The sequence below is a fragment of the Pelmatolapia mariae genome, linkage group LG16_19 (genome assembly GCF_036321145.2).
Source record: "Pelmatolapia mariae isolate MD_Pm_ZW linkage group LG16_19, Pm_UMD_F_2, whole genome shotgun sequence".
Taxonomy (NCBI): domain Eukaryota; kingdom Metazoa; phylum Chordata; class Actinopteri; order Cichliformes; family Cichlidae; genus Pelmatolapia; species Pelmatolapia mariae.
In genome coordinates, this window is record NC_086241.1 from 33,395,720 (window position 1) to 33,412,903 (window position 17,184).

Below are 17,184 nucleotides of genomic sequence, written 5' to 3' on the forward strand. Positions count from 1 at the left end.
CGGGTAGCTCTCAGGAACTCTTTGAATTCTAGTGTCGTACCATGATAGGATGCCACCAGTACAGAAAGCAAGATCCAAAAAGACATAGATGAGCAAGTTTGGTGTGGAAGAACTTGACTGGCCTGCACAGAATCCTGCACAACCTGACAGAGCATCTTTGCGATGAATGAAGACTGTGAAGAGTGCCAGGCCTCCTCATCCGGTTCTTATACACGTGAAGGCAGACAAGTGAATATGTTTTGCAATACAGTGTATATGGTGTATAGAAATATTTACACAAATCCCATACTTGTTAGTATTTGAACACTTAACAGTTCAGTTGGCTAATATATCATAGCCATACAGCATCATGATCATGGTGTGTGTAGGTATGTGTGTGTATGTGTGTATGCATAGTGTGGGGTTTGCAAACACCATTAATAATCCTTAACAAATACATAATATATACAAAAGTAGATGCACCAGTGTCATCAGACAGTAAGTGTAATTGTCACTTATCAGCTATGATTAAATATACTACTCAAAAAGTTAAGGGAACAGCTGAACAATTTTTAACCTTCTGGTGTGAATGTCATGTTTCTGAAACACAGGGTTTTGTGTTTTTAGGACTCCTAAATTCTGGTTACTTACTCCTTAATCCCATAATAACGAGATTCTTAATTATCCTTAATTATGTTCAGTTTCATTCTTGGTTTACCGTTTACTTTTTCCCCTTCATGTTTTTCTTTGTATTTATCTTGTGTTATCTCTTTATAGCTGCTTGGAATTATTGTTTATTTTTTATCTTTCTAGAGGTTTTTGAATCCTTGGTTCCTGGTTTTGCTTTATCCATAGTTGAGTTTATATTTCCTTGTTTGGTGTTTGGTAGTGTCCACTTCCTTGTGTTCTTTTTAACTTGTCTAGCCTTTGTCCCTGTTTTAGCTGTTGCGATTATGCCGTTTCCTGTTAACCCTTGTCTTGTATGTTTAGTATTGAATTCTACTTTCCCCACTCTCATTTCCCTGATTGTTTGCATTAAACGATAATTAATAAAATTATTACTTTTTGTACACATTACTCACATAAACATATGTTATAACCTTACTGATGATTAGTAAATACAAAATATTACAAAGGTAGCATAGCTGATATGTTGTTAGCACTATCACGTAACAGCTAGTCTGGGTTTGAACCTACTGGCTGGGCCCTTTCTGTGTGAAGTTCAAATCATCATCATCATCATCATCGTTTATTTATATAGCACTTTAAAAACACACAAGGCTGACCAAAGTGCTGAACAATAGAAACATAATAGATGCCATAAGAATAATAAATACGATAAAATAATAAACATAACGAAAACAATAAAATATAAGTAAATACAAGTCAGTCAACCACTGAGTCAAAAGCCAGTGAATAAAAATGCGTTTTCAATCTGGATTTAAAAACCATCACTGATGTCGATCGCCTAATGTGAAGAGGAAGATTATTCCAAAGCTTAGGAGCCACAATAGAGAACGCTCGGTCTCCTCTCAGTTTCAGCCGTGATTTGGGGACTGAGAGCAACAGCTGCTCAGCTGACCGGAGCGAACGAGTGGGGACATAGGGCTTCAGCAAATCAGACATATATGCAGGTGCCAGACCATTTAAAGATTTAAAAACCAATGAAAGAACTTTAAAATGAATCCTAAATTCAATTGGAAGCCAGTGTAGGGAGGCCAGGACCGGAGTAATGTGCTCAAATTTCCTTTTACCAGATAAAAACCGTGCCGCAGCATTCTGTACTAGTTGCAGGCGTGTCAGAGTGCCCAGTCCAACCCCTATTAAAAGGGAGTTACAATAATCCAAGCGTGAGGTTATAAAAGCGTGGATGACAGTCTCCAAGTCACGCCTTGAAAGAAAAGGTTTAACCTTCGACAGACGCCTGAGGTGATAGAATGACGATTTCACCACCCCATTCACGTGGCCATTAAAGGTAAGTGCAGAGTCGATTTTTAACCCAAGATTGGTAATCGAGCTCTTCAGGTGAGGGGTCAGAGCAGCAAGGTCAACATCAGGGACATCAGAGGAACGATTCGGGCCAAACACAATTGCTTCCGTTTTACGTTCATTAAAATTTAAAAAGTTTTGAGCCATCCATGACTTAACATCGCTAAGGCAATCAAGCAGGAGTCTAATTGGGGAGCTATCAGAATGACTGAAAGGAAAATAGAGCTGGCAATCATCAGCATATAGATGAAATGAAACATTGTGTTTACCAAAATATTGCACCCAGTGGCAGGAGATACAATGAAAACAGTAATGGCCCAAGAATAGATCCCTGTGGTACACCCCTTGACAGAGGGGCCACAGAGGACGATGATGAGCCCAACTTAACACAGAAGCTCCTGTGTGAGAGATATGATTTTATCCACAGGAGTGCCAAGCCAGAAATGCCCACACAATGCTGTAATCGAGAGATCAGCAGGTCGTGATCCACTGTGTCAAATGCAGCAGTCATATCTAGTAGTATAAGCACTACATGTTTACCACAGTCTGTCGCTACCAGAATATCGTTCATAACCTTTATGAGAGCTGTCTCTGTGCTATGAAACGGCCTAAAGCCGGACTGAAAAACTTCAAACATTTGAAAGTTGTTTAGATGATCCATCAGCTGAGTGTGAACAACCTTTTCCAAGATCTTACTCAGAAAAGGAAGTTTAGAGATGGGTCTAAAATTTGACATTACTGAAATATCTGAGCCTGGCTTCTTAAGTAAGGGATGAATAACTGCATGCTTAAAGTCACTTGGTACTTGACCTGACAAGAGGCTGGTATTGATTATGTTCAGAATATGTGGTCCAACAGTAGGAAACACCTCTTTCAGAAAACGGGTATGAACGACATCATTCGGAGAACCACACGGTTTAGCAGTTAACACAAGCTTCTCTAGTTCAGGTAGAACAATTGGTTGGAAAGCAATAAGCAAATTTAAACAGGGAACATGCACAGCCGGGTCAACAGAAGATACAGTGGAGGGTCTCAAACTAGAAACCTTATCCACAAAGAAATTAAGAAACCTATTACACATAACCTCAGAAGATTGCAGAAGAACATGATCCTCTGCATTCAGTACAGAATTAATGGTATTATACAGAACACGAGGGTTATGTGAATTAACAGCAATAAGTTGTGAAAAATAGGAGTTTTTGGCGGTCTTTACTGCCCTCTGATAAGCTTTCCAGCTCGTCTTAAGAGCTTCCAGAGAGACGTACAGCCTGTCCTTTTTCCATCGTCTTTCACATCTCCTACATTCTCTTCTAATGGCTCGAGTAAAATCAGTTAGCCAAGGGCTGGCCTTGGGTTTACACTGCCTGAGTCTTAGAGGTGCAACAACATCAAGGGCAGATTTACAAACAGAGTCCAGATGAGATAGTAATCCATCTACGGAGGACGGCTCAGAGGGACTGGACACAAGTTGTTCAAATAGTGTTGACAAATCTTCAGCAGTATCTGAGCCGAAGGCACGATAGCATTGCGTAGGTGCAGCCCGTTTAACAACAGGACTAAGAGGAACAACGTCAAATAAAATGGGCATATGATCAGAGAATACAGCATCCTCCACATGTAAGTTACAGACAGATAACCCATACGATAACACCAAATCCAATGTGTGACCACGTTCTTGAGTGGCACATTTAACAGATTGAACAAGATTAAAAGAGTTCACCAGGTCCATGAATTCCTTAGCCAGGGGCTTCCCTGGGCAACATACGTATATATTAAAATCACCGAGTAGCAGGACCTGGTCATACCGGGATGCACAGTCAGCGAGAAACTCCGAAAACTCAGATAAAAACTCCTTGTTATATTTAGGAGGCCGATAAACTACTGCACACAGCAATGAAGGCGAGTGGCCCAGTTCACACAGGCAAAGTTCAAAGCTGGTGTGGCGTGTCCATGAGGATAGTTGCTTAAACTCAAAGTGTGATTTAAAAACAACAGCTAACCCCCCGCCACGACCAGAAGCTCTCGGAGCGCTAAAATAAGCTCTTACCCTGCCTGCATGAGAGCCTCCCCCCACCGTCCAAAGACAAAACTTATTTCATCATTTTTAAACTGTCTAAAAATCTGAAAGTGAATTTCTGTCTGTCTCTTTGCCCTATAGTATACCGGCAACTTAACCAGAGTGCAGTCTGCCTCTCACCCTATGATAGCTGGAATAGGCTCAAGCACCTCCTCCCCGACCTTGAACTGTGGGTCGATCACTGGCTGCTCCAGTCTGCATGCCAAAGTATCCTTGGACAAGATACCAAATCCCGAGTTGCTCCAGATGTGTTCATCGGAGTGTGAATGTTACATAGAAAGCACTGAGATGTAAAAAGAAGTGCTCATATGAATGGGCGTGAATGGGTGAATGAGACATGCTGTATAAAGCGATTTGAGCACCCAAGTGGAGTAGAAAGTGCTATATAAGAACCAGTCTATTTACCATGTTTTAATTTGCCATTTATATCAATGCTTATCATAATGTGTTATCTAATTTGAGACCAAACCAATTTTCAAAGTTTCCTTTGATTTTTCAAAATAGAAAAAGACAATAAAGACTACAATACAACTACAATAACCATTATCAGTGAAACATTTTGTGGTTAGTGCACGATCGTGGCTCAAGAGTTGGGAGTTCGCCTTGTAATCGGAAGGTTGCTGGTTCGAGCCCCGGCTTGGACAGTCTCGGTCGTTGTGTCCTTGGGCAAGACGCTTCACCCGTTGCCTACTGGTGGTGGTCAGAGGGCCCGGTGGCGCCAGTGTCCGGCAGCCTCGCCTCTGTCAGTGCGCCCCAGGGTGGCTGTGGCTACAATGTAGCTTGCCATCACCAGTGTGTGGATGTGTGCGTAAATGGGTGGATGACTGGTTGTGTAAAGCGCTTTGGGGTCCTTAGGGACTAGTAAAGCGCTATACAAATACAGGCCATTTACCATTTTAGTGCATGCTGCCGAAGAAAAAGAGAAATGCTGTAAATAATCTTTCTTCTGTGTTGTTTTAATTTCATTTCATCTGTGAAAGTACTTCAGCATCCCAATGCACATGCCAGATCTCGGCTTATTTCTACCAAATGAATTTCAAAGTATTACTTTGCCCTTGAAGGGAAATTTTTATATTTCTATTTTAAAGGCTAGAAGGACTGAAAAACTGCACAGGGGCAACTTTAATAGCGGCACGACGTGGCTTTTGTTTATTTTTTCATACGATGAAACACACGATTTATATACTGGTATACAGATTATATATATAGTATATAAGGAATCCTGTTTAAACCACTGCATACTTTGCTTTCATATGATACTGCGTCCTCTTCTTATCTGCCGCCTAAGTAAACTGCTCTGGATTGGGGGGGGTTTAAACAAACAGCTGCTGTAAATAATATATGACTGTTTGGGTATCTATTGATTGAGACTCACCCACAGCCTTTAAAAATACAGCATACTGCAGCCAGATACCTTATGTGTGTAATAGTGAGTTTCAGAGAGTGCAGGGACTTTATTTTAGCATGCCCATGAATTTTTAAGAAAACCAAAACCACCTGAAGATCCTATGATTTCAGCTCTGAGACCTTCTGCTGTCTGAACTGTGCGACTCATCCATCTGTTAAAAACATTATTCAGTAACAGAGCCAAGTTCTCTCATTATTGATTATCAACTTCATAATCTGACTGCAGGCACAGCGTGAGTGTAAAAAGGAGACTGTTAAATTCAGAAATAATGAAATGAGCTCTTGATGGAGATGTGCTTACTTTACCGAGAGCTCTCGAGGTTATAAATGAGCTCAAGAGCAAACTTAATTGATACTTTCATTATTTCTCTTCTCCTTATGCTCCACGGAGCTGACAAAGCAAGTGTAGTATGACTGTGTTTTACTATTGTATTTATACAGGCAGCACAATGTGAAGAGAAACAAATAGCTTCTAAAAGTTTACCGTACATTGTAAATCTGTTTTCATTGTCACCTGAAGCCTTTGCCCTTGTCCCACCATCTTACACAAAGTGTCTGCTGGTGCCAGTGCCTTGACATGCAATATTGGTCATGAGAAAACAATCCCAGGATTGCAGGATTTTTTCTATATTTGTTTAGTTTAGTTTTTTGTTGCGTTTTACCCAGTACATAGGTTTCTTTTGCAGTAGGCTATTCAACCATCCAGCATATTTTTCAAAAACTCAAAAACATCAGATGATCATTGTACATGTTATGCTATTGTCCTGCACTTTGGTTCACTTTTCTGCACTCCATCTTTACTTTCACTTTTAATTTATTTTAACTTCTACCCGCTGGTTAGGTTCCCACACTAAAAACTAGTTCTTAGTTTTAGAAAACGAGTGTGGTTTCTGTTAAATCATCTGTAACCCTTTGTGCTGGAAAATGAATAGTTAGGACAGACGTGCATCACTAACGCCAAACTCCCAGTGTATGATGTGCTGCCACCAAAGCACATCTCCTGCGTAAGTGAGATACGTCAGTGGTTTTGACAAAACTGCACTATTTCTCTCCCTGAAATGAGAATGGCCTTCTACATAATACTGTTAGTATTTGGGATATATCTTCTTTAACCCAAATTTCCCTTACAGTTGTGTATTTTGATTATATCTGCAGCTATTCATGCCGGTACTCAGACCACATTCATCACCCACCCATCGACCCCCATCTGATATCTGCTTATTTTGTTTCCACTTCCGGTGCCTTTCTGCCTTTTTCACCTCTAATAACAAGATGCATATTACAGCACAATTACACTACGTTCAGGAACAAAGAATTTACTTGTTGAATTTTTTTGATTTTTGATTTTCATGTGTGCTGCTGATCAAAATCGGATAAAATTACACTTCATTTAGCGTACTGTTAACTCTGATTACCATTTCTGTTAATCACTTCTCACTTGTACAGCATTACAGTACATTAACAGTTTATCAGTTAAAATAGACTTATATTTAGATCCATGATCACTTTAATCAGCCAATTATTAAGAATTCCTAAAAAGTTTTTAGACATGTTGATCAGTCACCTGCCATAAAAAACCCATCCTGGATATTAAAGACTCCTGTGAATACTTGGAAAAAGAATCCTTGATCTAAAAGTAAAAAGTTTCAAATGATTTCTTATCCAATTTATTATAGAGTTGAAATATTTCTATCCATTGTAAAAAGTCCCAGTTCAGAATTTTTACTGGAAGGCAAATTCTGAAAAATAAAAAGAAGATATTAACAAAATCAAATTAAAATTACATTTCCTTTATTCTTTAACCAGATAAAATGTGCCAGAATAAAAATATACCACTCTGCCAGCTTCATGGACTGGAGGAGGACATTTTTAGAATGACTGCTTTAGCAAACGTAGCAATAAAATCCTATGAACACCTCACTACACATAAAACTTGTATTAAAGTATCAATAATAAAAGTAATTTTTCTGGAGTAAAAACATTCAATCATGTATGTTAGCCAAGCTGGTTAATAAGAGAAAACGTATTTGTTACAAAGATAAACGGGTGCTTGGTTTTTTGCTAATGCTACCTCAAGCACAGCTCACAACTGATCTCAGACCAGTTAAAGCAGAGACTGTAGCCCAGGTGGTAGAGCAGGTCACATACTAACCAGAAGGTTGGTGGTTCAATCCCAGTCTGCTCCAATCTGCATGCCAAGTATCCATGGGTAAGATACTAACCCCATGTTGCTCTCTGGTGCATCCATATGTAGATGTCAGTTATTGTTAGTTTGCAGAAGCACTTTGTGCGAACGGGCAAATGTACTTGTGTAAAGCGCTTTGAGTGCTCACGATAGAGTAGAAAAGCGCTATATAAGAACCTGTCCATTTACCCGCAGCTTGCCTGTCACGCTAATCTTGCATCATTTCCTGTCATACAACTCACATGAGCAAAACCAGCTGCAAGCTGCTGGCCTCTCAGCTTGACAAGCTCCAGCCTTTATTAACGGGACATTCCCCTGTCAGTGCATAGCCCATGCAGCTGCGTTATTTCTGTGTTCAGAGACAATAGCCAACTGCGTCAAGAAGGTAGTAATTTAAAAGATGTATATAAGTAGGACTGTGAGAAGCTTTATGAGGGAACAGTTTGACATGAAAGGAGAGAGTCTGCTTTACTTTGGTACATTTGAACTATTTTTAGATTTCCCTAGACAAGCACTTCTTGACTTGTTTGCTGTGAATAATTTTGTATGTATTTAATGTGAATCATAACACTCTTAAAAGAAACACTTTGCAAACTCCCTTTAAAGGTGAAGAGACCTGTGGAAAAATTAGGGTCAGAGATTTGCCATCAAGATCTACTTATTGACGTAAGCACACAGCTAGATTTCAGTGAAAATGTTAGTTTGCTATGGCCCCAGTCACACAGGCCTGTAATCAGTAGGGAAAAAAATTGTATTCTGCAACCAGCTGCTGAAGGTTGCTGGCAGTTGCAATAAAATTGATTGCTAAAGCCTCCCACAGGCCTAGAGACCAATCAGTAACCCCTGGTAACCAGCCACTAGGAAGAAGTGTGTATTTTGTATTACCTGACCGATTGTTGAATGCTTGCACGAGGTTGCTTGGTGTCCCCATGTGAAACTGGTTGCAAACAGGCAGATGTTGCTGCACCGAAAACTTCCTTGTAATTGCAGATTGTCACAGACGGCCATAGTCTGTATGGAAGACTGCAAACACTTACCAGCGACTTGCTAAGTGGTAGTAAAACTGTGAAGAGGGCTCCTCTGTGATAAGTTAGGCAGTGCTCGCAAACAAGTTGTCATCTTCCATGCAAACTAAGGATGACTGTGACACTCTGATCCCAACCAAAGCAATCGCAAGAAGGTTTTTGGTGTAGCATTGAGATATGGCAGATTTCACTCAGCGATACTCACCAACCACTTGCCAACCAATGGAAAAATACATATTTTCCCCTAGCAACCAGAGGTCACCAGGGTGTCACCAAGTTGTCTTACACACTCTGCAGTAACTGCGTAGTCTGAAGTTTGACAGGCTAGTGTTGTCTCGAACACTTTCAGAAGTGATGACTGTAATATCTGAATATTAAAGTCAACTGCATGCCAAACCTTGGACCAAAAATATGACACAAAATTCTTCTGCAGTGAAGATAACAGCTTAACGAAAATAAAAAGCAAACAGCACAACACATTAGTTAATTAATTACATGAATGCCTGGTAAATATCTTTAAATATTAGCAAGTTAACAGATATAACAACTATTAGCTAGTTCATACTGGTTGAAAATTGGTGCAGGTTTCTTTTTAGCTACATAGCAAAGATGGTGACCACCGAAACGTTTACTGATTCTAACCCTAACCCCTAAGCTAAGCTAGAGCATCCAAGTACATGTATTACACAGCATTTAGCACAAGTGCAGAAGTATGACATTTGAGACGCACCCATCTGAAACACATTAGCACATTCCAGTTATTTACATCCGCTTTAGCTCAAATTACCACTGTGCCTAAACACAGCCTCGTGGAGCTTGCAGCATTAATGTAGATTTTCAGTCTTTTTATTTGGTGTAGAATATAATGAGTGCAGCTTGCTAATACCATAAAGTGACAGAGGCTAGGCTAGTCATTATTAGGACTATCATTACATCTGTTCCTGCCTGACAAAAGACTGGGAAGGGGGGGGGGGGGGGTTAAGCACAAAGAGCCGCAGGGGAAACACACACGAAACACGATCACGCTTCACCATTAATCTGTGCTGTCAAACATAAACGGGCACACAGATACACAAACACGGGCACGGTGGTGACAAGTTTTCCTGCCTGTAGCTTTGAGGATATGTGCACTTGGTTTCTCACTTACATGTATGCACATAGACCTACCTGTAAAAAAATATGATGTGAAAAACAAAAGGGGAAGGTGGGAGGCAACTAATGAAGGAGGAGAAACAGAAGCGAGGGGTGATGGGTGGAGAAGAGAGGACTGTCAGATAATTTGACACTTATCTCAGCTGTTAGAGTGAGAAAGTGAGAAATTATACCTCATTTCTATGTGACTGGAGCAAACAGGCTTTGCTGCAAAGACAGTATTGTGTGAGTAACATGTTCAACATAATAATTCTATATATTCTATCTTATAAACTAAAATATGATACAAGAAGATTTTTTCAGCAGCCTAAGTGACAATTTTATTGATTTAAACTTTCAAATCCAGGCTGACATTAGTGCAAAATTTGTAAAGTCTTGATTTGTAACTTATTTTATTTGGTTCTATCTGGAAAACACAGCAAGTGCACCTTGTTTTAAAAATAATATAGAAATTCTACTCTTGACAGTATGATAGTTTGTCCTTCTTCATGCACGTAATCTCCTTTTGGATTTTTGAATGAAGTATGAGAAAGGATGTTAGCATGGCTCCTGGCAGTTTATGCAGAGTGCCAGACCAGGCAGTCCATGTGATGAGCAGAGCTCTTGGCCTAACCTGATTAAGACCAAGCCAAGACCCACTCAATTAATAGGACCAATTGACTCAGTCCCACACAGCTGCCGTCTTTTCTAGGGAGCACTGCAGCAAATGAACATTGATTGAACCGAGCACGAGGTTTATGCTGAGGACTAATTCCTTCCATATTCTTCCTCACCACTTTCCCCCAGAATGATTTCTCTATATTAAAAATTCCAAAAAATCTCAATGATAACAATTGCAGGAATCCATGAATGACAAAATGAAAAAACAAACATTAAATCACAGATCATTTGACAAATGTGTTTAAAACGTGTGACTCTGTATGTTCTTTCCGTCATGCTGTTTGAGAGCTGTTGGCTACAGCATTCACCACGACAGTGGTCTATAAATAATAACCTTCCTCCAAGTGTATGATTCAGAAGCTTTGATGTCTGCAGTGGGATGCAGCACCTCAAGCCCATATGTGTGCGACATCATGTCTGTTCTTATATCTAGATGGAATCTGTCTCTTTAATTGTTTGGACTCCTTCATCTACTGCCAGCAGACGAGAACATCAGCAACACGTCTTCAGTGTCAAATGCACAAAAATTACCTAAAGTACACAAAATCTTGTTGTTTTACACTTTGGATGAAGTAGCTCCATTTTGTCATGTGATGCTAACCAGTAAAATATTTCAGATAGAAATGAATGGAACAACTGTCTTGAGTGAAGATTGGGCCTGTAACTTTTTTTTATTTGCTGTTTTCAATTAACTGTAAGAAAAATTTTGAGAAGTGTTTTTTTTTTAAGCAAGTTGAAATCTTCAAATTAGAGGGTTTTTTTAAAGCATATAATATAAAGATAAAAGCAAACATATCCCCACAGATGCTGAAGTAGCAACTTTGGGTTGATCCCAATGAGTTTGATGAATAACTAGATCAATTTAACTGATTATTGAAGAAGTGGACAATTAATCCTCTGTCAAGAGACCAGTCAGTGAACTGACTAACTGTTACAGGCCTGTTGCAGCGACCGGTTTTATTAAGCAGTCAGCTGTAATGTGACGCAGGCATTAAATACAGTTCTTGTTCACGTAGCAAAGGTTGGATTACATTTAAGACAAAGAAGGTAACGACTCAGATCTCAAAGCTTCCTATTTAAATCGATTTATGTTTCTTGATTGTTTAAACAATCACATATCTGATTCTGGAACCTGTCAGAAGCAGATTGGCATATTCAAATACTTTGCTTCATCTAGCCAAGCTGATAAGAGCACCTGCTTAAAAAAGTGGGTCCCAAAAATGAAGTAAATCTGGCCCTGCTTGTGTCATACATCATGTTACATTAAAATGCACAGCAGATTCAGATTTTAAAACTGCAGTCATTCCTTTTATTGGTTTGGGCATTCTCCTATTGTAACATATGCAAATTTTGTATCGGCAATGTAGAAGAGCCCTGTCGATGAAATGACTGATTATTATGGGCCTAGTGCAGCACTGATCTTATTAAGCAGTCAGCCATGATACGATAATCTGCAAGCAATACATTTCTTTCAACCAAGTCAAGGCAGGTAACTGGCCAAACCCAAGGTGTCCAAAAAACAAGGGTTGTCCAGAGCATTTGGCTCTATACATGCTGCTTACTCACAAAACTGTCTACCTACCAGCCTTTGTTATGCCCAATGTCACAATACATTAAAATTATTCCACTTGTGCAAATTTAAAAATTGTGGCAAAGAGGTTTTTGTGTTGTCAGTGAGGCCAGTATGGATTGGCTATGTACACTTTCCGTTCTCTCCAGGGTTTGTCTTCAACAGCCTTTCCTGCTCTGAACTGAAGGGACTACTGGAAGTGCATTAGTGGTGTTGCCACATTCGGCATAGAGTCTGCTAAAACAGTGGTGCAGCCGCACAAAGCAAACAGTCTTGAACAACAGAAAATAAAGTGCTTTCAGATATCACTCTAGCAGGGATGAATGGCATTTACAAGTAATTGTTATTGCCATTTGATTCAGCTCCCAACAAAATGGCTTTTCACAGAAACACATCAACACACCAGTATTCACTCAGACACAAAGCTTCCATCACCTCTACAGAGAGACGCTTAGTTGGCCTTCTCCCATTCGCACCAAAGTGTCGGTTTTAATGAGGAGCTAATGCCACACCGTTTAAAAAAACACATATCTGCACCTGTGTCACAGCCAGAACCCAAATGGATTTATATTTAGACGTCTGAAATGTCTCCCTCTTCCACAGGAGTAGCTACACACACTCTCCCATCCTGCCCTCCCTGCCTCCCACAAGCTCCTCTGACAGGCAGAAAGGCCACAATGAATTCTTGACATCCATTCGTGTTAATTACAATGGCTGCACCAGTACGGCTGGAAATGTGTAATTATCAGCACCTCGGCAAGTGGAAGGCCTGTGTTTTAGCCGCTCACAGGGAAACAGTTCCACTTAGACCATTTCTTCTTTAGACAACGAGGGCGTGAGCGGAGTCCTTAAAATTTCGGTGTCAGCCAATGTGTGGCCTGCGTGTGCTCTAAGTGTTTCCTATGAATAATGTGGAGCTACACGATACAGCGTTAGGAGACTTTGTAGCCTTTCTCCACTTCATGAAGACTCATGTGTACTTTAAAGTGAGAGCTTTTAAATGTCCAAACAGGAGAGGAAGGGAGAGGAGTTGGAAAAACCTTGAGTGAGATCAGGATCTGCCTTTGAGCATCTTGCTCCCTGCCTGGTCCCATAATCTTTTCTATCCCGCTGTCACACATAACTGGTTTATTGAAGTCACTGGCTCACCACCGCTCACAGTCTCACATAAACTCCAATCACCCTGAATAATCGATGCAAAAAACAAAAACAAAACAAAAAAAGGGAGAACTGAACACCCCAAACACGATATAATCTCTCACCCGCCTACCTACCCAGCATGGGCCCAAACACACACGGGCTGCTCATTGCATCTGTTCACAAGACACTCTTGCCAAAGACAGAAAAAAATAACTGGTCTGTGCATCCTGCCTCCTCTCTCTCCCCGGCATCTCTATTGTGCTTGAACAGAATAGAGTGCTGTGACAGAGATCAGACTAAGGCAGGACTCCCGTGTGCTCATCCTGGGTGTGAAGTGCAAACGCTCTGGGGAACCTTTCTGCTAAAACTGCATCACTAAAACATGCAGATGACATAGAGTTAAGCTTGGACACAGTGTCCACAATAGAAAAAACTACAGCACGAAATAAAACGGAATTAAACTAATCCTACTTCATTTCTTAGAAGCATAGAGTACAAGACTAAAACTGTTACTATGGAACTTAAAGCCATCACGCAAATTTTCCATCAATGGCTCTGAGAAAACGTTTTCCTAGAGCACGTCACTATTTAGACGGATACATGTGGCGGAGAGAAGCGCACATATTTTTTTTTACTTTTAAAGTTGCATATTTGAAAATACTCCTAAATGTATATCAGTCACATAAAGATTAATATTGCACCGTTGTTTTCTATCAAGAACACGGTTTAACTGCGTGTAGTAGCCACGAGATAATGAGCTCATCAGAGAGCTCCTGCTTGTTACTCACGGGTGCCATCGAAGCGGGTGGCTATGGTGTCCAGGAAGGTGTTTTGCGGGGCCAGTAGCCCTCTCATTACTGGCATCCTGCTCCGGGTAGACTGGGTCCTCCTGCCTCTGCGCCCTGGGGCAGCGCTTGACTCCTGCTCAGACCCGAAACTCGGCAGGAAGCGAGAGGTGCCCGGTGCGCATCCCAGCCCCTGGAGAAGCGCACCGATTCGAGATACGCGCGGTGGCTCCACCTTGGCACCGCGGGGGTTGTGACCATAATCAACTCAGCACAGAGCGAGTCTTAACCGTGGGATGCACCTGTGCACCTCCCAACGGGGGTGAAACAACCAAACAAATAAAAAACGCCAGTGTGCGCGCGCGCTGTTACGAGACGAGGATGGACGCAAGTTTTGGTGCTGATGGTGAGTGGAGTTAATCTTATAGCTGCAAGCTCCTCCTCAACTCTCTCTCTCTCTCTCTGCGTTGTTATCTTGCCACAACTGAGAGCAGATGCCGAGTCACATGACGCCTTTCGGGTCCTTGCCAAGCCGTGGTCCTGTTTCAAAGTGGAGGTGGGAGACAACAAAGAGACTGGTTTGGAAGCCAGTGGCCTTTTCCTCGATATGATCTGTAAAATCCAATTAAACGCAGCTACCTGTTGGGTGGGGGAGAAACGCTCCGTTTGCTGTTTGCTGGAAGCGAGCCCTGCGGAGGCTGTGTAAGTGCTGGAGGCTGGATTACACAAAAGGCACCTTTGCGCATCTTACAGTGTCTTTATGAATCCGGTTCCTAAAGTTAGAAATGAACACGGAAAGACCTGCACATTGTATTTCTGGCTTTAACGTTTCATAAGGGTGCTATCAATCAGGATACAAGATGACTGAACTGTTCCGCTCTTGGGTTTCCTCGGGACCGCATGGATGCGTGCTGTTGAATACAGCGGAAGGAAGCTCAGATCTCGTATTAAAGTCTGCTTCCGCCATCTCCTGGTGGAACAGCGCAAGTTAACCGGATAGTATCTTGTCTGAATTACTGTAGTACAAATTTTATTATCTGAACCAAATTCTGTATCCTAAGTCCTTTTGTTGAACCTGTCACTTTTCTTGGAAAAGCATAATAAGTCTTAACCTTGTTAACCCGATTTCGTTTGTAGTTTTTCAGAATTCCTAAGAAACATTTCTCAAAACATTTCACTCTCAAATCTCAAGTTTCACAAAACGTCTGAAACCTACAGAAGAGGATTAGGGCTGCTGAGGGGGAAAAGGGAGGGTTTCCTTTTTTGTCGAGAACTCTGAGGAAAAAGTCAGAATTCTGACTTTTATCTCTTTCAGAATTCATCTCAGAAAAAAACAAAACGCACCCTCACTTTTCCCCCCAGTGGCCCAAATCATGTTTCATGTACCTCACTAACACATCACGATAAGATAGAATCAGATCAGTTCCTACATTTAAACATGTTTCCTGCACATTGAAAAGAGCCGCATGAGTTGGTTCGAGCATCTGGTTCGTCAAGCTGAGGTCTTTCAGCTGTGTCCAGGTGGACCAGGACACGCTGACTTGGGAATGCTGAGGTGTCCCCACGGACTTGATAAGTGGCAGGAAAAGGATGGACGGGTCTTGCAGAGTACAGTATTTGAAGTTTTAGCATTTCACGTTCATTACTTACAATATAAAATATAAATAAAACACAATATAAAACTAATAAATATGATGTGTAACATTTTACCTCTTGCTGTTCATGGTAAAATTAATATAAGTAATAATTTCCTTTTGGAACATGACAATGCTGACAATGTGCTATCTAGGACAGATATCTCTCTCCCAGTCACCTCCAGATTCAAAAAATGATCAGAGAGACTCGTGCATTATTATTCAACCACTAATGTTTCCTGTGAAGATGGAACCAAATGCTTTTGCTGTTCTTGTTTTCCACATTTCCTTGACCGAGGTGTTCCTGTCACATTTTTGGTTTGGTTTCTCTGTTTCTCTGCTCTCACTCTTTTATCTCAGCCCGCCCTCTCTGAACACAGTAATCAGTAATCAACCTACATGCCAGTCATCTAGCAATCAGCCCTCTGCTACAAAAGCCAAGCACAAACTGCATGCTTTGTTCATACACCTTGGTCTTGCCTGCTGATAGTCAACAGCTTTGTTTGCCTGCCAGTCTTTCAAAGTTTAACTTTAACTGGAGTAAAATTTTATTGTGACATGTAGAAAACATCATGCCAGGTATCGCTGTCCTGATTGGTCCTGTAACAGGAGCAATGAAGCTGCCCTTTCTATCCTGCTCTCTGTGTTATTATAATGGGTGCTTGATGGCGGCAGGGTAAATACACAGTGCACAGGATGCAGTAGGTGGAGGTCGGTAATCGGATCATTTTTCCTTGCTCAGTAGACCATGGATTTAATTGATAACGTTTCATATTCTATAAAATGCAGGGAGATGCAAAGGAAAATGCAACTTTAGGCTCAAAACACAAGCATGATGTATAAGGAGATGACCGAGCTAAATTACTGTGAATGAAAATAATGCCAAAGAAATGTTACTGTCCTCGCTGACTGTGACTTTTTTCTGTAACATGGCACAAACTGTCTTTGTACCTCACAGAGGAGGCAGTAAGGTAAAGATACGAGAAGAGAGGAGTTAAGACATTATTTAAATCACACAAACAGTAAATGGCAGAACATGGAGCGAAGGAGGTGATCACTTCTAAAGGAATGCTTATGTGTAGACACCGTCTCTCACCATGGTTTGTATATTCTGTCTGTGGCCAACAAGGGTGCAAGCACAAACCCTACATCTGCTTCATGAATCATGAACTCTCCTAAGCCTCCTCTCTTCCTATTCCTCTGCATTTTGACACATCCTTCATTATAGCATACTGATTTTGGTTTCCATGTCACAAGCTGGATGTTCTATAGATGTCTCATAGAGCATGTCTTTGAGGAAAAAGATGGGTTTGTAATTCTGTGAAATGCTGTGTGAACACATAATAAAAATAAAAAGAATAACATTTAGTACTGTAAAATTGGTGATATTATCATAAGTGCTTCATATTATCATGAAAACACTGAGGCTGAAAACCAGGCTGTGATCTTAAGGTCCTCAAGAATAAAAACAGGCCTGTGTCTGAAGTGGAAATTAGTGCACTTCAGAACAAATGGAAATCACTGTCAGTTTACAGAGTTTGTCTCTGCATCCACCCATGCAAGTTAAAACTGCCTCCTATG

At 40.9% G+C, this 17,184-nt stretch overlaps 1 protein-coding gene across 1 annotated transcript in view; it reads right to left on the bottom strand.

Annotated features, from left to right (window-relative positions):
• The window catches only part of kcnh3 (potassium voltage-gated channel, subfamily H (eag-related), member 3), a 196,396-nt gene extending 182,305 nt beyond the window's left edge, over window positions 1–14,091 (bottom strand). Inside the window, exon 1 of the mRNA XM_063498310.1 lies at window positions 13,973–14,091. Within this exon, the coding sequence (XP_063354380.1) occupies window positions 13,973–14,048 (76 nt within the window). The 5' untranslated portion in view covers window positions 14,049–14,091. The remainder of the gene's footprint in view (window positions 1–13,972) is intronic.
• Between the last annotated feature and the right edge of the window lie 3,093 nt (window positions 14,092–17,184).